A 20,939-nucleotide genomic window follows, 5' to 3' on the forward strand; every position below is an offset into this window, starting at 1 on the left:
GATAGATTAAATTATGAACAACCAAAAACATTCAACCAAAATAATGAAACCTGTTTTACTGGAGACTTTTTTTTTTTTTTTTTAACACTTTGTAAAAGAGGCCAATTGTGAGAGTGGTTGTTTATTTAATCCTTTAATATTATTTATTTAATATTATAATTTCGGATATCAAAAAAACCCAACCTTCCTTACTTCCCTAATTCCCACATTGCACAACTAAATAAACAAAGACAATGTGCCAGACTGACAGCCCGGAAAACATAAGTCCTCTCTCTCCCTCCAAAAAACAGGTACAGGACCGTGGCTCCGAAATCTTCCTCCCATAGCCCAGCTAAGGAACAACTCTACAAGCAATAGGATAGCTAAATCCGTGACATCTCCAGAACAGCCAACTAACATGCGCTTAGGCATTTGATGTAGAAATGAGACAGCCAACTCTTTTCACATCGACCACTAACCAGCCTGCAACCCAGTTATTTAAGAGACTATTACCAGTCTCCCCACACCTCCACCTCTATGCCCAGGCATTAAGAATGCTGCTCAAGAGGGTTCACATAGGGCATGGTTAAGAATGCCGGTCAGATGAGAGCTTTCTGGAGGTGATCACAGCCTCTCATTATTGTGTTATAGCCTCTCTTCTGGTCTTTTATGAAAGAAGTTGATGCTATTAAAAGTTAAAAACGTATTCATAGAGCAGCTTGGCACAAAAAGATCAGCTTTATATTGGCTAGCCCACCTGCTTGTTCCTTGGTGAGGTCTAGACTATCCCATTAATGTAGTTAGTTACTAGATCATCAACAGTGTCTGGTAGAATTCATCACAGCATGGACAGCAACCAGTAAGCTGCTAGATAAAAGACAAAATCCAAGACCATCAGCCAGGTATTCTATCGAAGGGGACATAATATAAAATATATTTTCTTGGAGAGCAGGTTTCTATGAATTGCTTTGTTTTCTCCCAAGTAATCAGGACAAGCCTAAGTGAAGAATGTACCCTCGTCAGAACCTCAAGAGAGAAACAATGATGCAGTCAAAAGAGAAAAAGCAGGGAACTCCATTGAATCTGTATGGACACCAAGAGTTGTCATAGAAATTAGTCAGGTGCCACGTTTATTCTCTTTTTTCAAAAGCAATAAGTGAGTGTGTTGGTTGGAGGGAAGTTAGAAACAAGGTGGTAAGAGAGGCAATGCAAGATGACTAAAACATTTTTCTGAATGCCCCATATATTTCTGAGCAACTGAAGGGTGAGATGAAAAGGAATTAGGGGATAAACCAAAGCCATGTTGCATGTCATTTGTTTTTTGAAAGCTAAATTGCATACATGAAGGAAATGTGTGTAGGACATTCCTTTTTAATGCAACTAATCTCAAACTCCAGATATCACCCTTATGCATATATATTTGTGCATCACACTGATCTTCTGCCAAAGCATTAATGCCATTATTCCCCCTTCATCCCTCTAAAACCATTTATCTTTCGGCCCCTATGGAAGCCTCTTTGTACACACCTGTGTGTCTAAAACTGGAAAATAGTGAAGTTGGTTTCTTAAGCTCTGCTATAGAAGGAAACAAACCCACACCCGTCCTCTTCCCAGAAACCTCCCTAAACAGAGGCCAAAACATTGGGTCTACCTCATTAACTGAGAATAGCTAAGTCACCATTAAGATGAAGCACTTTTTGATAGCACTTTTCAGAGGAAAGAGTGTCATTACCCCATTTTACAGGTGGGGAAATGGAGGCACGGAGAGATTAAACGACTCACCCAAAGTCACACAGCAGATTGGGGCCAGGAATGGGACCCTAAATTTGACTCCCTGCTTCCTAGTCACTTGATCATGTTGCATATGAGTGTCCCGGACACCATATGTATATGTTTGATGGAGTTCTAAAGCATGAAGGTATAGATTATACAGACCGAGTGAAGCAGCCTCTATTTAAATTCAATGGGATTTAGATGCTTAATTCCTTTAGGCGCCTATGAAAATAGGAGTCAAAGTTCAAGGCACAGCCCTCTTCAACCCTCCCTGCAGCTGTTCATACCAGTCCTGGTTGCTCCCCTGAATAAAAATACCTGCTATATTTTATTTTTCCATCCCTTTAGGATAGGCAATATCGTTTCAGTGGCCCTCCAGGTTTTATTAGTTTAATTTTCTATATTGTTGGTTCTAAAGGTTTGTGTATACCCTATTATAGACTGACCTGTTAAAAATATGGACATTAGCAGCTTTTCAATCCCTGAACAAATCAGGGGCAGTCACAATCGCCCAGACCCATCACCATTTCTTCCCAGAGAGAATCTGCAAATTACAAGCCCAGTTTGATATTCTGAAGCCTCAGACTCTGTCCACACCCATCAACCCAAAAGCAGCTGGGGTAATCTTGCAGCATTTCCACAGCATCTGTGTATAACAGAGCCACTTATCCTACACCAGTTCTTTCATCTATCTGTTTGCTTCATAATCTTTGCTTCTATCGCCCTTCAGTTACCTAGTTATTTTTGGGCTCAGTTTTGTACCACGTCAGACAAATTTTAGCCAGTCCAAAAATACCTGCCCTCCCTGTATATGAAGAAAGAGTATGACCTGCATTGTGCAGGAGGTCAGACTAGATGATCATAATGGTCGCTTCTGACCTTAATATCTATGAGTCTATGAGACCTTACTTTACCCTTGCCGGGCGATTTCAAACAAACGAGTTTGTAGCCCACTTTGACATTTATAGATAGATGCTATTCTGCATGTGATCCATTGCTGCGCCAATAACTGTGGAAGTCTACTTTGTACCCCACATTTGTCATTTACTAACAAAGAGTGAGCAGTGCAATTGAAGTGCTGTAATTTTCCATCAGAGGAGTTCTGTATATGAAGCAGCCATCACAGGTGAACTAGTTCATTTGAAGCTTATTTTTGTTGTTGGCTTCGTACTCCAACCCCAGATTCATAGCTTTGTAGTTTGTTCCCCCTCTCCCCAGCCACAAGAATTCATATGTTCCCATGGCATATGAACTCCTCATGGCATCACCTAGCTGGGTCTGGTACCAGGGAAGGAGGAGGAATCCTCCCACATCCAAATGACAGAGTGACCATTGAGCCCAATGATCGAAGTAGCCCTCCATGCCTCTTATGTGTACAAGCCCTTACATGACCCTGTGCAGAGATGCATTGGAAGACCTTCTGTAGGGCTCTGTGACATGTAGGGGTTGCCCACCTCAGCACACACCATTCAAATCCTGCCTTCCCCTTGAACAGTAGAACCAGTTCCATTGCTGAAGGGGAGACTCCCTGCAGCGCTAGCCCCTAAACACAGACTAACTGATATGGCTTGAAGAGCCATGAAACTCCCTATAAAAAAATCAGTGGAAGTCATGTGACTAAAATCCTATTGCAGAAGCAGTTGCAGTTCTGGTGTCAACATAATGCAGACTACGACTGGAAACAGTAAGGTGTATATTCCATGAATCAGCACTGATTACACCACCACTTCTAAGATACTGATATTTAGTTTCTAAAAGAAACTATTTGAGAATTAACTTTACCCAGACTGTTCGGTCAACAGCCAGAAGGGATGAGTAAGATGGGACTCTTTCCAATAAGGAAGTTCTCCATTAATGTATATGTTCCTATAGGATGTTTTGTCACTAGATGTTTTAACATCACAGCCAACACACTAGGGTCTATTTCCTATTTTACTCTAGTCATTGGAGAGGTTTCATTATAAGTAAGTCATCCTGACAGGTCCAGATATCATGCAAAAAGTCACGCAATGAGGCGTCACGACAGAATGGCATTGATCCCAAGATTGTTTTACTGAAGAATGCTGGGCTCAGCTACAGAATAGCCACCATCTCACACACTAAGTCTCTGGGCTTCCATTGCTCAATTGTATTTTCATCCCTAGATTCTCTCTGAGGCAGCATTAAGGGTTTAGAGAAAATTTTTCATAGAGGCCATCTACAGGAGAGAGAGATTTCAAAAAGATTCTCAATGTAAATAATGGTGCGTCTTCCCCCATCCGGCCCTCAACAACCCTAAGCATCCTTTCTGATTTAGTATTAGTCATCATCTCTCTAGACTTCGTCAGCATTAACTGAAGGTCCTTCTCTGGAAAACAAAACATGCATCACTCTCCCTCACGGAGCTTCTAAACAAAAATGCTCATGTCTCATCTCTTTTTGGAGCTTTTCCTTCACATTCTTTTGACGAACAAGACACACTTCTCCCCCATCCAGAAAGTTGTGCTTGTGGAAGGTGTCGGACTGCCAGCCCTGGAGATGGAAGTTTTCTGGTTTTCCACAGCAAAGGCAGCAGCCGACTTTTCCCCGTACTGACTCACCAGAGTACCTCAGCCCTGACTTAGAGTGACCCCCTGCAGAGCTAAGACAGTAGTTCAGTCTGAATATTCATTCATTGCTTGGTACTCCACAGGGAAACAACCAGCAAGGGTGCCCATTGTAGCACTCTCTGTTTGGGAGGTAAGCTGCACAGCTCACACTAGTAACTGGTCACTACCAAGCTTAACTGGACTTTAAGTGGCAGATTAGCAGTGAAATGTTGTATAGCAAACCTGCAGAGGCATCCAGTTTTCATCCTCAGAATTCAAGAAAGAAAAATGTTAGTGTGTTAGTAGACTTTTCTCACTTCAAATAAGGGCTACAGCTGATCGCTTTGGGCAATCACAATGAAGGTCTCGTCATGCAATTTTGAAGTATAGAAACCTTAAACACACGACAGTGGTGACAACGACATCAGCAGTGTTCAGTTTTCCTATACTAGGTTTCCCATTTCACACAGCACACCTGCTGCCCTTTTGGTACCACGCACCATCTGGCAGCGCTGTTGTATACAATTTATACATGAAGACTATGTTGTCTTATAATCAAATACAGTTTCCACAAAGGGATTAGGAGTTCAGCATTAAGATAATGTTACACTATTGCTTCAGCCAGCTTGGAATAGTGGGTTAAGCTTTCCTGGCACATCTGGAGAGGCTTGGAAAGAGAGGTTTTAAGTTTGGTTTGGTTCTTCTATGTTCTTTTTAAAAAAAAAAAAAAAGCCAAAGCCATTTTTGCATTGTTTTAGGAAAGAAAGTGGGAAGAAACCATAAAAAAGTTAGTAAGAATTTCTCTAACACAAGTGTTACTGCCACCACCTAGCTTTTATGCAATACTTGCCGTCTCTAGATTTCAAAGCACTTTACAAAGGAGGTCAGTGTCATGATCCCTATTTTACAGATGGAGGAAGCAGAGGCCTGGAGAAGTGAATTGACATGGCCAGGTCACTCAGCAGGCCAGCAGCAGAGCCAGGGAGAGAACTCAGGTCTATTGAATGGAATCCAGGGTCCTACTCCCACATGCAGGCTTTTGATGTCTCAGTGCAGTTCTACCCTGCACTCTTTACATTTGGGGGGCTCACGGCACTTAAAACAGCAGCCTTGGTCCTCAAAATACTAGTCTTATTTTATTCTCCATTTCCCCATGGATGCCTCAGTGGAAGGGGCCTTCCTCGGGCACTGACTCTCCTGCTGTCTCCGCAGCCCAGTCAGTTGGCATGGGCCAGCCTTGGGTCTTTATTTGCAGTGCAGACATACCCTAAGAGGGCTCTGGGTCTTGAGACCTGCTGGAGTTGCTTCCTCCCCCCCTTCCTTTGCAGAGGCTCCCCATTCTGGTTCCCTCCCACTCAACTTCACCTGCATGTCTGACTCAGCATTCCTATTCCTCTTCCTCACCATACAATCGGGTAAGGGAGCTGCTGGCCCAGGGGCTCACGTACCATAGTGACAGGCATGGTAAAAAGAATAACCTATGCAGACTCCACTGTGTTCATCCTCTCCATGCCCTCCAATCACGGTGAGAGCAGCTCTTAGCTTATCCAAAGTGGCTCCCCTTAACCCTTCCTGGAAATGGACAAGCTGCCTTCTTCACCATCTCACAGGAAGCCCTGTCCTATTTCATCTTTAATAGTGCCCCAAGTACCTGATTCACAATCTATTTCTATTCATTTGCCGGTGGAATTACCGCCCTTCTGCATCATCCCTCACGCAAATCAAAAAGAATTTAGGCCTTGTGGCATGCAACAAAGCTAACTCAAACTGAGCAAGGGACTTGAAGCAAGCAGCTCCTTATTGATCTTACCCTTTGGGTGGCATGATTGAGCATCTCTTGCCAGGCAGAGTCAAACTGACGCTTGTCATCCTCCAGCAGCCGCTGTTCAGCGAGTGAAATGGTCTCCTTGGCAGCACGCAGCACCTCAGTAGCTCTCTGGAAATCCTGGGTTGCTTTCTGAGCTTCCAGTTGTGCCTAGAAAACAGACACTCCAATTAGGCATCAACAAACACTTAAGTGTGACAGTACTTAAAAATAGCTAAGACCAGGATTTTAAGGACAAAAACACTCCGGTGTTTTGATTTCCCACCCTTTTGTTTGGCAGCACATACATATTTCCTTGCCTGGGTCACTGCTAGTTCATATCCACACATGTCCTTTGTAAAGCATTACCATGCTGTTCACATCCAATAAATCCAAAATGCAGGAGATAAGAGTTCTGCATAATAAGCATCTGGATGACAGATGGAGAAATACTGTGTGAAACAGCTTTAATCCATCAGGAAGAAACAGGAGGCAGCAACACAAAAAACTCCTAATATCTCTGCTCTCCATAGCCAACTTGGCGTTGAATTTCACAAGAATGCAATGGGGAACAACATTTTGTGAGTGCAGAATCTAAGTCAATACCAATTTTTTAGTCACTGCAGTAATAACCAAGCAGAAGAGCATTTCTGAGCGGTTACGTTATTACACAGCACGATGCACAGATTTCCAGGGAAGAGAGCTGTAACCCAGTTCTACATATTCTCTTCTACTCTGTTCTGACAGGGGTAGAGAAGGCACTGCAGGTCCCAGGTCTGACGCACAGGGGAGAGGGAAGAATGGAGGTAGCCAAACAGTTGTTAAGTGCAGTACTTTATACTGTGTAGACCAATGTTCAGTGGATATGCTGATTTGGCTCAGTCTCCAGTCCTGGGTCAGTTGTTCAAACCTAGGGATCCTCTTGTCAACAGCTGTGTTTGAAGTAGTAGTATTTAAAAGTCTGGATGAGAGCTATGAAATAACTGGTTTTATAATGACCTAAATTCTAGCTCCATGAGCAAGAGGATTCATTTAAGCACTCCACCCATACAAGTATCCTACCAAGATATTAAGTTACAATACTTCCAACCAATGAAAATACAAGTTAATACAATAAATTTGTCCTGTGATACCTTTATCTGACTTTTGAGGGTTGGACATTTACTTAGAAATTTCAAAAAGCGGCTGGTTTTACAAATTAATCTTTTTAAAAGAACGGGGCTCAAGTGACCATATTGTATTCCCCGTCAAAATTGTCTTTAGACTGGGGAGTGTTCAAATCCAGGTTCTCAGTGTTGAACCCATCTGGTTTTCATGGCTGAAACACACTACACATCAGTCTTCCAAAAACCCGCAGCCAATGTGGTATCAGCAACCGTTTGCCCGTGCGGCTGGACCAGGAAGAAAAATTGGGTGGCACGGCAACCAATAAAATATAAATACAGCCACGATCGCTGCATATTCCTATGAACTGCAGTTACCAGACAACAGGGATTATAAAGTCTAATGTTCATCAGCCTGTACTATTATATTTTGGCAGCAATGACTTGTGTTAAATGTTTGTTGGAGAGAGATGGTTGGTTTTAAGAAGATAAATTATAGGAAACAATCATTTTAAAAAACCTAGTTTCAAGTTACTAGAAATTTCCATATTTTTAAAATGAATACTCCTCATTTTTTTATGGTTATCCCTGAATCAGCTCAGCTATCTGGGGTTTTTTGATTAGAGGTGTTTGTCAGAAGCTCATAATTGAAGTGTTAGGACTACTTTCAATATCATACCACTTACCTATGAACATCCATTTAGTATACCACATTAGAAGCCCCTTTTAGGGTATGAGTTTTGTTGTTTAACTGAAGGTCATAGCCTTTTATATTCTAAATTTTTTTTGTTTTGTTTTTTAAATGAAAAAAGGGTTTCCAGCTCTTTTGCCTGGGAAGAAAACCTTTCAATTATAAGCAACCGCATTAGATTCCTTTAGCATACAGCACTGGGGAAGATGAAATTTTCAGTTACACTTCAATAGTTTTTAAATGAAATTAACCAATCTACTGAATGTCAGCTTTGACCAGTGTGACAGGGTTGGGCTAGATGGCTATAGGAGAGTAACAGAAGGCAGATATATTAGCCCCAGGCTAAGTAGGTCCCTTTTCCCTGGGTAAGGTAACAGGGAAGGTTACAGAACAATCAGGAACCTTCTGGAGACAATTAAGACAGGCTGATTAGACAGACAATCAAGAAGCTGCTAGAATCAATTAAGGCAAGCTAATCAGGGCACCTGGGCTTAAAAAGGAGCTCACTTCAGTTTGTGGTGTGCGTGTGAGGAGCTGGGAGCAAGAGGCGCTAGGAGCTGAGAGTGAGAATGCGGACTGTTGGAGGACTGAGGAGTACAAGCATTATCAGACACCAGGAGGAAGGTCCTATGGTGAGAATAAAGAAGGGGTTGGGAGGAGGCCATGGGGAAGTAGCCCAGGGAGTTGTAGCTGTTGCACAGCTGTTCCAGGAGGCACTCTAGACAGATGCAGTCCACAGGGCCCTGGGCTGGAACCCGGAGTAGAGGGTGGGCCCCGGTTCCTCCCAAACCTCCCAACTCCCAGTCAGACACAGGAGGAGTCGACCTGGACTGTGAATTCAGAAAAACGGCCAAGCTGAGGGCTGCCATGAAGCTCCAAGGCGAGCAAATCCGCCAGTAAGCGCAAGACCCACCAAGGTAGAGCAGGAACTTTGTCACACCAGATATGACACAACACCCTAAAAACCATGAGTTTACATTTTGACAGACCTGAGGAAGAGCTCTGTGTAGCTCAAAAGCTTGCTCTCTCGCCAACAGAAGTTGGTCCAATAAAATATATTACCTCACTCACCGTATCAGGGCCGTCCCCAGCTATTCTGGGGCCCTACGCAGCCCACCCAAGGGGGGGTGTCCAGGCCTCTTTTGGGGGGGGGCTGGCTTGGGGGGCAGGGGGGAACCTCCCCCCAGCACTCATTGGTGGTGCGGCTGGGGCCGGGTCGGTACACTTCCCACCGCCGGTGAGTGCAGGCCCAGCCCTGCTGCAGTCCCCAGGGGAGTGGGGGCGGGGCTGGGGCAGAGCAGGGGCAGAGCAGGGGCCATGGGGAAGAGACAGGGCAGGGATTGGAGCAGCACACAAGGGCACAATGTGGTGCCCCAAATTTCCTGGTGCCCTATGCAGCTGCATACTTTGCGTATGGGTAGGGACGGTCCTGCACCTTGTCTCTCTAACATTTGGAAAGGGGTTTGGACCTGAAACAGTGCAAAGGATTCTGGAATATACGGTCACGTGGGGGGGAAATAGATGGTTTTGGTGTTGCAGGCGGAAAAAGGTGGTCACTTGGGAAAAGGCTGCTAATCTCTGCTTTAGAATATGAAATAAGCAGAACAGCAATCTTTTGAAAGAGCTGTTTGCAGCTTGTTCTCAGCACCAGATGTATCAGACTTCACGCTTGTTTGTTTTTGTAGTTACAGAAACAAGGCCTCCCGAGGGGAAAAAAGTATCACCTAACTTAAACAAAAGTTTCAAAAGGCAAAAGCCACATTCAGTTCCCCTCAAAAGCTTCTGAAATGCTAGCAATCTCTTTCGACTTCTTCCCTGTTCTATCACACTTCAGAAATGTGTTTTACCGCACACTGATGGTGGATAAATATATTCATGCTGGAGCTTCTCTATTAGCCTAGAAAAATCAGAAGCCATAACATAAGGACGTGTTTTTACCCTCACCACTACCAGCCCTGAGCAGACTTGGCACACTGCTATGCACACAGATCTATCCAACCAACCCCCTTGCTGCTTTCAGCCAGCTTACAACCTACGGTCCTTTAACAGGTCTTCTTAGCTGCCAGAGCCCTAAAACATTAGAGAGCATTTAATTTCTGGTAAAACTGCACATCATGAACACATTGTGCTTTGTGCCACGATTAGTGGATAAGCGATGTTTTTGCCAGCCCAGTGCCAGTTCACTGTTACGGCAGTCTGACAGGCAGGCTCGCGACAGCTAAAAAACTCCAGCTGCTCACTCCGAGTGAATAAATGCATTTTATAAATCCTAAACCCCTGTGGGAATGTAATATTTTAAATTAAGCAACTAGCTCTCTGCCTTTGCCTTTGGTATCTAGTGGATATAGCAAAATCTTCAGATGATCTTTAAACAAGGTTTGGTCTGAGCCTTTGATAAAACACATTAGAGGAGCATAAATCTCAGTCCCAAAAATATCCTCTGTGGCTTACTGGGAAGTCGTAACTACTTGTTCTTCCAATAAGTTTGGTCTGTCCTGGTAAAGAGGTCACTGAAACTGAAGGTCAGAAGTTCTCCATAAAGAGTTGGCTGACAGCCAACCCTGGGTGCTGGGAAAAAAGGTTTTCACTTTCAAGAAGGCCATGTGCGAGATAAAGGGCTCTAAGAATTTCACCTGGCTAATCCAATAAAGTAATGTTATGGAATAAGCTTTCTGAAGCCCAGAATCAAGGGTTTAAGCTGCACAATTCTCCCACTGACTTTAACAGAAGTTGAGCTCCTAAAGCCCTGTGCAACACATTTAACGTTTAATGGTCCTGCAATCATTCATACCTCCTTTCATTATATGTTTAAAATAAAATTGGCTCAGCGCTGAGAAAATGCTCTATCTGTGGAGATCTCCATTCATCACAGGTGCATTTTAGGGCCGATGAAATCATCTAGTCCTTCCCTAAGCAAAAGGACAGGTTGCTCTATCTGTTTCTTTCAGTATAAAATACAATCCTCTCTTGAAGCCATCTAGCTTTTATGCCTCACAGCTTCGCCTGGAAGCCACTGCCAAACCGCAATGGAGAATTTTCTTCACCCTACCACCATACCTTGAATGTTCAAGATGGAGGTCGAGGTAATTATTCGTAGTCTTGTCCTTTTGTGTATGTTAGTAAATTCTTCCCCCACTACCATCCCACTTTTTTTTTTTTTTTTAACTTCTTCTCCTGTATTAAAGGTCTGTGTGTTGTGCCCTCCCCCTTTGCCAATTCTCTTCCAAATTAAAGGCATCTCCAAAATGTTTATACTGGAGGATGCAGTTATTGGACCGTGTTCATCCCACTTGCTAAGTGGCTTCTCTACCACTGGAGCCAAATGCCCCATTAGTGTCTCAAAAGGCAGCTGATCTAATTCAGACAATGATGCTGATATTGCATCAACTCCCACCAACACAAAAAACAGAGATTAAGAATATTAAAACAAAGCCAGCATATTCATTCTTCTTTCTTTCCTTTCATACACACTTTTTTTTTGGTCTACCAAGTTACACAAGCAGGCAAACCAATTCGTTTATACAAAGCCATAATGCAGCCCAGCTTCAGCATTCCTTCAAGGTTAACTGACAACTAAGGATACATTGAGACAGCTATGATCTCCAACTATATGTGGGTAATGGCAGAACTCAAGAGTTGCCAAGAACAGGCACAGAAAGGGCTGCGAGTGGGATATATCTGCTTGTACCACAACAGAATTTCTCCTCCTTGGCCCATTTTATTCACCAAGGACCTGAACCTGTGCACACTTACACATATTGTAACTGTAAGGGGACTCATTCAAGTAACTTGTGTGCATAAGTGCTTGCAGGACTAGGACCTAATATAGCAACAGGCAAGGGTTCCATTACGGTCAATGCAGAGCAGTTATTTTAAAATGCTTTTAAAGCAGCTTCCAGTAGGGAGGATGCAAGTTTGGGTATCAGTGAGGAAAAATCAATCTGCAAATTCAGATGCTGCAGAGAACTTAGTATGTGTAGTAAAATTAAGTACAAAGGTACAGTGTAGTCAACCTGTACACTGCGTAGGTCCTTATAGCACTATCTGCCAAACAGTCATTTTACTTTGGACCTTACAGTGTACCCAACTACAGCAGAACCTCAGAGTTTTGAACACCAGAGTTACGAACTGACCAGTCAACCACACTCCTCATTCAGAACCAGAAGTACATAATCAGGCAGCAGTAGAGACAAAAGAAACCAAATAGAGCACATTACTATGTTAAATGTACACAAGGAAAGTGTGGGCCCCTTACTGAATGAGGGAGGCAACCTAGTGACAGAGGATGTGGAAAAAGCTAATGTACTCAATGCTTTTTTTGCCTCTGTTTTCACTAACAAGGTCAGCTCCCAGACTGCTGCGCTGGGCATCACAAAATGGGGAAGAGATGGCCAGCCCTCTGTAGAGATAGAGGTGGTTAGGGACTATTTAGAAAAGCTGGACGTGCACAAGTCCATGGGGCCGGACGAATTGCATCCGAGAGTGCTGAAGGAATTGGCGGCTGTGATTGCAGAGCCCTTGGCCATTATCTTTGAAAACTCGTGGCGAACGGGGGAAGTCCCGGATGACTGGAAAAAGGCTAATGTAGTGCCCATCTTTAAAAAAGGGAAGAAGGAGGATCCTGGGAACTACAGGCCAGTCAGCCTCACCTCAGTCCCTGGAAAAATCATGGAGCAGGTCCTCAAAGAATCAATCCTGAAGCACTTAGAGGAGAGGAAAGTGATCAGGAACAGTCAGCATGGATTCACCAAGGGAAGGTCATGCCTGACTAATCTAATCGCCTTTTATGATGAGATTACTGGTTCTGTGGATGAAGGGAAAGCAGTGGATGTATTGTTTCTTGACTTTAGCAAAGCTTTTGACACGGTCTCCCACAGCATTCTTGTCAGCAAGTTAAGGAAGTATGGGCTGGATGAATGCACTATAAGGTGGGTAGAAAGCTGGCTAGATTGTCGGGCTCAACGGGTAGTGATCAATGGCTCCATGTCTAGTTGGCAGCCGGTGTCAAGTGGAGTGCCCCAGGGGTCGGTCCTGGGGCCGGTTTTGTTCAATATCTTCATAAATGATCTGGAGGATGGTGTGGATTGCACTCTCAGCAAATTTGCGGATGATACTAAACTGGGAGGAGTGGTAGATACGCTGGAGGGGAGGGATAGGATACAGAAGGACCTAGACAAATTGGAGGATTGGGCCAAAAGAAATCTGATGAGGTTCAATAAGGATAAGTGCAGGGTCCTGCACTTAGGACGGAAGAACCCAATGCACCGCTACAGACTAGGGACCGAATGGCTAGGCAGCAGTTCTGCGGAAAAGGACCTAGGGGTGACAGTGGACGAGAAGCTGGATATGAGTCAGCAGTGTGCCCTTGTTGCCAAGAAGGCCAATGGCATTTTGGGATGTATAAGTAGGGGCATAGCGAGCAGATCGAGGGACGTGATCGTTCCCCTCTATTCGACACTGGTGAGGCCTCATCTGGAGTACTGTGTCCAGTTTTGGGCCCCACACTACAAGAAGGATGTGGATAAATTGGAAAGAGTCCAGCGAAGGGCAACAAAAATGATTAGGGGTCTAGAGCACATGACTTATGAGGAGAGGCTGAGGGAGCTGGGATTGTTTAGTCTGCAGAAGAGAAGAATGAGGGGGGATTTGATAGCTGCTTTCAACTACCTGAAAGGGGGTTCCAAAGAGGATGGCTCTAGACTGTTCTCAATGGTAGCAGATGACAGAACGAGGAGTAATGGTCTCAAGTTGCAATGGGGGAGGTTTAGATTGGATATTAGGAAAAACTTTTTCACTAAGAGGGTGGTGAAACACTGGAATGCGTTACCTAGGGAGGTGGTAGAATCTCCTTCCTTACAGGTTTTTAAGGTCAGGCTTGACAAAGCCCTGGCTGGGATGATTTAACTGGGACTTGGTCCTGCTTTGAGCAGGGGGTTGGACTAGATGACCTTCTGGGGTCCCTTCCAACCCTGATATTCTATGATTCTATGATTCTATGATTCTATACACTACTAAAAAAAATACAAAGGGAAAGCAAAATTTTTCTTCTGCATAGTAAAGTTTCAGAGCTATACTAAGTCAATGTTCAACTGTAAACTTTTGAAAGAACAACCATAACGTTTTGTTCAGAGTTACGAGCATTTCAGAGTTATGAACAACCTCCATTCCCAAGGTGTTTGTAACTCTGAGGTTCCACTGTAAATGGCATACACAATACCTTTTTATAAAAATCCCTTGACTGAAACAAAGAGAATGTAACTATTTATTTAAGTAAGGAACTGGGAAACCACATGTTATAGCCCAAGGTCACTGCTCTAAGCTATTTGGTTTATTAACGTGAAACCCATGTATTTCAGGCCTGCTAATCTTTAAACAAGTGTTTAAAATTTGTCTTGCTACTAGCCAGTACTTGCTTACTACTCAAAAATAATTAACTGGCTCCCAGCTAGATTTTTGAGAGACAAATAGGAAGTTTCATAGCCTAAATGGAAGTATATCTCCTCTTACGTAAGTAATTACTCATTTGGTTAAGATACTAAGTACAAGAAAGAACATTAGGTACTCTGTTATATCATCACCAGAGTTGCCATATTTAATTATTCGCAACATGGGGCAAGATCACTCCCAAACTGTTTTTGAACTATTTTTAGCACTATCCAAGGCTTTTCGCCCTTGTGCACACTCATTGACCAGTGAAAGCAGTTGCTACATCTTCACCATGGTGAGCCCTTCTTAATTATTACCGGGGTGGGTTTACCTATTTGACAGCCAATGAGTCCTGAGCAAACAAGCTCTCTTTCTAGCTACCAGAATTATTGACTGAATATAGCAGCCAATCAATGTCTGTTATTTTGGACCTGATTTCCCCACTCTTGACTTTACTGTAGCTGAATGTAAGAAGTGTTCGATTTTACTAGATAGTCATTCTCCAGTCTAAAGACGGTTTCCACATGGATGTGTTGTCATACTTCACACTGAAGTCAAATGTTGTTCAAATAAGATGGTAATGTTACTTTTCTACAGCATCCTTCATACACTCAAACATTCCAGAGAGCACAAGAAACAACTAAAAGGAAAAGAAAGGATTATATGGTCCCAGTCATCATAGTTTCCAACCATCTAAAAATGGGCCTAAGCACAACTCCAGATCTACAGAATCTTTTGGGTTATCGAATTTGCTGGGAAGCCGAGGAGAAACCTTTGCACAGCAAGAAAGGAAAGTTGCATCTGATGAGTATGCCAAGACATCCTTAACCCCGGGAAAATTAAACAATAGAAATAATAGTTAATTTGAGAGAAGGGGAGATATTTATTTTACCCTCTGTTGAAAGGATCCATGGTCTACTAAGCAGAGGGGATCTGAAGATACTGAACCCCTACCTAGAAATTTGAGAGTCTCCAGAAACATGTGACTCTTCAAACTTGTCATCTCTGCCACAGGGCTCTAAGATAGGCTCAAATGGAAGAAAAGCGAAACTGTCCAGGGAACCATGGGGATTATGGAATGCCTAGAGGGCAAGATCAATACCTTTATAGAGTAAAGGGCTGCAAAGAGGAATCCACTTGAGTGTTTGGGGAGAGCCATAGAACGTGGGAGAACTGGGCCCAATTTCATCCCCTAAATTCAATGCTTAGCAGAAAAATAAAATCAAGAAATGAATGGGTTAATGCTTTAAAAAGGACACTGTTCCCTAGATTTCAAAGACCTACACAGGATTTAGCCACACCGTTGTTATGAGTCTCATTCACCTCTTTGAAAAAAACAATGCGTGCTTAAAAAAATAAATAAATAAAATTTTTAAAAAAACCTCTCTCCTCAATTATCCTCTCCCCCTCAAAAATAAAAACACAAAAACAAAAACGAAAAAGGAGTCATCTCAAACGTAGAACGACCCAGCTCCACACACACGCAAATCAATCGCTTATAAAATTCAAAGCCTGTCCCCTAACGGCAGATTTACGAGAATCTCTACTGAGCTACATAAAAGTCTACAATTATCCTCTGCATTACTGTCAGAAATAGTAGAGATGTTCTATCACGAGCTTGAAACATCTCAGTATCTTTGAAGCTGACATAAGGAGCTTTTACACTGCACAGAGGTTAAACTTGACATTTCAAAGACAGGTTTAAGGACTTTTTTAAAAAGTCATTTCAGTCCAACCGTAAGAGGTCCAACATCTTGGGCACAAACTATTTCCTCCCTGCACCATAAATAATGGAAATGCCTGTGGAATACAATGACCAGGTGTCCCTACTTTGTTATCGGACTCCTGCTTTTGATTAAATATCTTGGTTTTTTCCTTCTTCTGGAGGCTGAATTGTTACAGCTCATCACCTAGCCCAAATCTGAAGCTACATTTCCAGAAATAACAAGGCTCACACACTAACCCAGTGTGGCATCTAATTCAGCCTACCACCTCTGCTCACATCACGTATGCAGTTGCTTTCCTGCATTCAAGAGATACGATCTTCCATGGCCTCTTAAAGAAAAAAAAATTTTAATCTGGACAAAAACGGAGTATTTAAAGAATTCAGTCAAGTTACAGAGGAGGCCTGCATCAATCATATGGCACTGCAATACGACTGACAAGAAGGGGACTCTATAAACTGGAGGCCCCTTCTCCTATGACAGCATCTATGCACAGACATCATTGGAAGCTCTCTAATTTCAGATGTTCCCATGAAGGCTTTAAGTTCTCCAGTCCTACTCTGGTGGGTGATAAGCCATCAAGCCTATTCCCCTCCATTATGCTCTTAACCATTCAAAAGCTATTAGAGATTGCTTGATAAAATTAAGGCTCCATTCTCCCCACTCCATTGTCTAATAAATTATGCTCTTTGTGATGCATTTGAATAAGGCATATATGGAGACCCCAGAAAACGCATCACACATCCAATCCTCGCAGGTTAGAGGGGTTGTCCCAGGTTGCAAGTCAGACTGCAGTTACTCCCCTTATTTAGCACGCCTATGGCACCAAAGGCTGCCATGCTGTACTCACTAATACTGTACAGACAGCCTTCTTGTGCAGCCAGCACCATCTGTTAGGGGTGTATTTCAGCATGGCCAAAAATAAAATATAGAAACTACCCATCCCTCCCTCCCTCTCTCCGAAAGATGGGTTTACAGTAACTTGGCCAGTTGTATAAGTAATCCTTGTTGTCAAGAAGAGAGCTAGAATGCCAGGATGAAATATGGAGTTCTTCATCTAGATTATAAGACCCTGCAAAACAAAATCTCTATGGCACATACTGTAAGTCTAAAGTTATATTTTGCAATTGGTTGTAAAGTTCACAGGAGCCTGCCAACATGTTTCTTTGCATCTGACAGCAGCCTTCCCTACTGAAGTCCTAAAAACAGATGCTGCAAGATTTAAGCAGACTGCCATTGTACATTTCTCTTTATAATTACTTGAAATAATAAGTGTTCAGCGAACCAGGCTGCACACTATAATCACATCTTATTTAATCATCAAAGCAGCAGCAGGTTCTCAGAGGGTTGACATTAAGGATCTGTAAACACTTCCCTACCAGAGATACTAGCACAAGCAAAAAGAAAATGCATGAAACATGAAGACTTTGGGTTTCCAGCCTCAACTACTATGGGCTGTTGAGGACATGTGCTCAGTCCTTGGAAACTTGGTCCTCACACCAACCAACAGTGACCCAATCCTTTGGTTGGGTAAGGAGCAGCAAGGGTGTGCTCTGAAGGCAAAGCTCAGCCAATTCTACTCCACTACAAAGAAGGTGGTTGGTACTTACAGACCATAAAAGATGCTTAAGGGGGCCAAAAGTGGTCAGGAATACAAGCAGACCTGCCAGTAGTTAAGAGCCTGGATAGCAGCAGTTGCGAGAAGCTTACGTAAGGATGGATTTTAAATTGTTTGCAGCAACAAATCTTCAAAAAAAAAAAAAAAAAGAAGAAGTAGCTGCTGCGATTGACTACCTCCCTATATTCCACCCTACACGCTATTTTAGTGATCCTTGTACAAAATATGCCTTCTGAGGTATCATTTGAAAACTAAAAACTGGCTGGTCAATAATATGGTGAAATGTATGGACACAATGCATATTAAGAGTTATGAACATAAACTGAAATTATGACTGAAGTGTTCTTACCAGACAAGTCTGGGGAGGAGGGCACACCTGTTTCTCAAAGACAAAAGACAACCTGATGCCTCTAGTGAGATGTCAAAGGTGGCTGGCCATCACCAGTCGAGCAGCCATTCTTTGCAGATCAATTAGCATTTTAACAAACATCAATATGGAACCTCTTTCACCGTGAGTCTCCATGCCTCCATCCTCTCAGAGGGAAGGACATTTATCTAAGGGTAACTAACCCACCCTCAGGTGACTGGACTATAAAAGTGAGGGGCAAACACACCCCCAGAAACTTTTTTTCTTTCTCTCCCTATCTCTCTCTCACTCTCTTTTACCTAAGATGACAAAGGAACCAGCCCTTTGAACTTTGAGGACCGATCCTGACTGGAGAATTTGGTCAGCCATGTTGCTGGGAACCTATGGTAAGATTTCAACCTTGAACCAAATCTAGTTTGTTACATTTTAGTTACTAGAAAGCGTTTTATCTTTATTTCTCTTGTAACCATTTCTGACTAGTATACCTTGTACCTGTACTCATTTAAAACCTCTCTCTTTGTAGTTAAATTAGCTTGTTTTATTCTTTAATCAAAACTAATCCAGTATTGTGTCTAAAGTGAACTGTTGGGTAACTCCAATAAAAACAGCAAACTGTTGGATACTAACCCCCTTAACAGTGGCAAGGGACCTTTAAATTCCAAACTGTCCAGGAGAGGGCTGGGCAGCGCAGAACACGTTTGGGGGGAAAATCCAGGCCTGGGAGCATGTGGGGGTCACCCTGCTGTGAGTGTGGCTGCTACGTAGCTGACAGACTGCTGGAGCCAGAGTTGCTGGACCAGGACTGGAGCGATACACAGACACTCAGAGTGTGACCCGGTTGTTTGTGAGAGGCCCAGGCTGGGAGTAACATCAGCTAGGCATTGTGAGACACCCAAGATTGCAGACAGGTGGTGACACAGCCTGTCACTGGTCTGGACTGCAACCCAGAGTGTCATAGCAGCCCAGAACACTCTTTACCTAATCAAAACTTAAGCAAAGACGAGATAGGGAGGGAGGGAAGAAGTACGGACAGGTCTTCCACAGTCCTGCCAGTGACATTTATCTTCTTTCCCATGATGTTATGGCAAGTTATCTTCCTTGAAATAGTGGTTCTTTTATTTCCGCAGCTAAACTACTCAATATCCAAATCTCAACCCTTCCTGATCCACCAAACGTATAGGGCACAAACTAGCCTCCGCCACCTCTTTCTATCCTGGGCCACTCTTTGCATGGCCTCTATGTTAAGAATAAATAAAACCGACACTCGCTTGTCAGAGCAGCCTCCTACTCAATATTAACAGCCTAATGGAAAGAGGAATATATTCAGGATCTTTAATTCACCAATCTGATCTCCAGTGGTGACTTTTCAAGTCCCACTGGGAAGCATCCATTGTCTTCCTGCTGGTTTAGAACAGGTTGTCCAAAACACCTAATATTCCTCTACTCAGCCAGCTGACAAACCCAATGAATAAATGTTAAATCAAGGCCTAAAGAAAAATAAAGTCAGTCACCCAAAGCCTAATTGTCTGACCAAATAAAGTCTCCATGACCTCCCTTTTCCCTGGTCACACATATATCTGTGCCCTGAGGCAGCAGCAAAACAGAACATTATCCAGGAATGATCAGACCAAAGACTGTGACGTGTCTTGCCTGATGTGCTTGAAAGCAGGATGGGAACTATCACACAAACTTGACTGGTTCCTGTATTCAGAGTAAACTATATAGTGATTAACTGATGTTGATCTGACAGCTCTATGGCAGCACAAAAGGCACTCCATCAAATTTAGAGTGTGGCAAAAGATTTCCTTTCCCTAACCCAGAGGGCATCCTGCTTTGGAAATAAACACTGCTTCTCTAGTTACTCTATTCCTTAGCAGAAAAGCAAGGAGTGACTTCCCTCCCTAAATAGTGCTATCATGTCAAACTCCCCTTCTTGCCATAATTCATCCTGGGCTTTGAGCTGCATTGGTGCCTGGTCACACAGCCAGAGTACACACCGCACTGAGTCTCACAAACATGAACGAAGACAAATCTGTGCTGAAGGTTCCCTCACGGTCATGCCAAGGGAACTCCGTGTTTCACAGGAAGACTGACGTCACCCTGCCCTTGATTCCCCATGGGGGTGGCAGGAGGTGAGCATCAAGATTTAATGACGCTCTTCATAATGAACATGAAGTAGTCACGAGAGAAAAACATTGCCCTTCAGAGCAGGTCCACAGGGAATAAAATACGGGGAGGGTGTGGGAGAGAAAGAGATGAAATAAAGGCCCAATTTAAGAATCAGTCACAACCCACACTAACTCCAGAAACCTTGACACTATACGCAGATCCAGCTGAATGGTTCTCCGTGCACTCTTCACGTGGATTTCCCCTCACTAGCAACTCCCTTAGGTTGCCAGACTCCCCTTCATTCCCAGATAGGACACAGAGGCTTGGAAGTAGGCTATGAGGTAAGCCTCCTTTTCCTTCAGAGCTGTTTCAGCCACCACTTTCTGGGATGGTTCTGTTCTGCCTCAAGAATTGCTCCGACTGCCCTTCACAGCTGCCAAGTGTGGTGGGGTTCTTTTAACCTTCCCCTAATTCTGATTTCTCTATCCCCCTCAATATGGGCTCCCCAGTTACAGGAAGCCAGCATTTTAGAAAGGACTCTCCACTTTGCAGGACTTCTTTAAAAAGGAACATATACTACTATTACCCCTGTCATAATGCACTTCTGAGATCCACTTTAGATCTAAGCCACTTCCTAGCCACTAAGTGGCTCCTCTGCACAGGTGATGAGGAAATAGCTTTTCAAACCATTATGCCTGCCTTCCTATAGCAGTCGTCCACAGCAGACTTAAGCTATTTATTTCTACTTCTTAGCAGGAAAGTCTGTAGCATTCAATAC

The 20,939-nt window shown here is 43.3% G+C and overlaps 1 protein-coding gene across 2 annotated transcripts in view; it reads right to left on the reverse strand.

Annotated features, from left to right (window-relative positions):
- Positions 1–20,939, reverse strand: part of SH3BP5 (SH3 domain binding protein 5) — a 61,840-nt gene that overhangs the window by 18,874 nt on the left and 22,027 nt on the right. For both annotated transcript variants that reach the window (XM_037890330.2, XM_037890332.2), the window contains exon 4: positions 6,130–6,294. In XM_037890330.2, the coding sequence (XP_037746258.1) occupies positions 6,130–6,294 (165 nt within the window). The remainder of the gene's footprint in view (positions 1–6,129; positions 6,295–20,939) is intronic.

The sequence above is a fragment of the Chelonia mydas genome, chromosome 2 (assembly GCF_015237465.2).
Source record: "Chelonia mydas isolate rCheMyd1 chromosome 2, rCheMyd1.pri.v2, whole genome shotgun sequence".
NCBI lineage: Eukaryota > Metazoa > Chordata > Testudines > Cheloniidae > Chelonia > Chelonia mydas.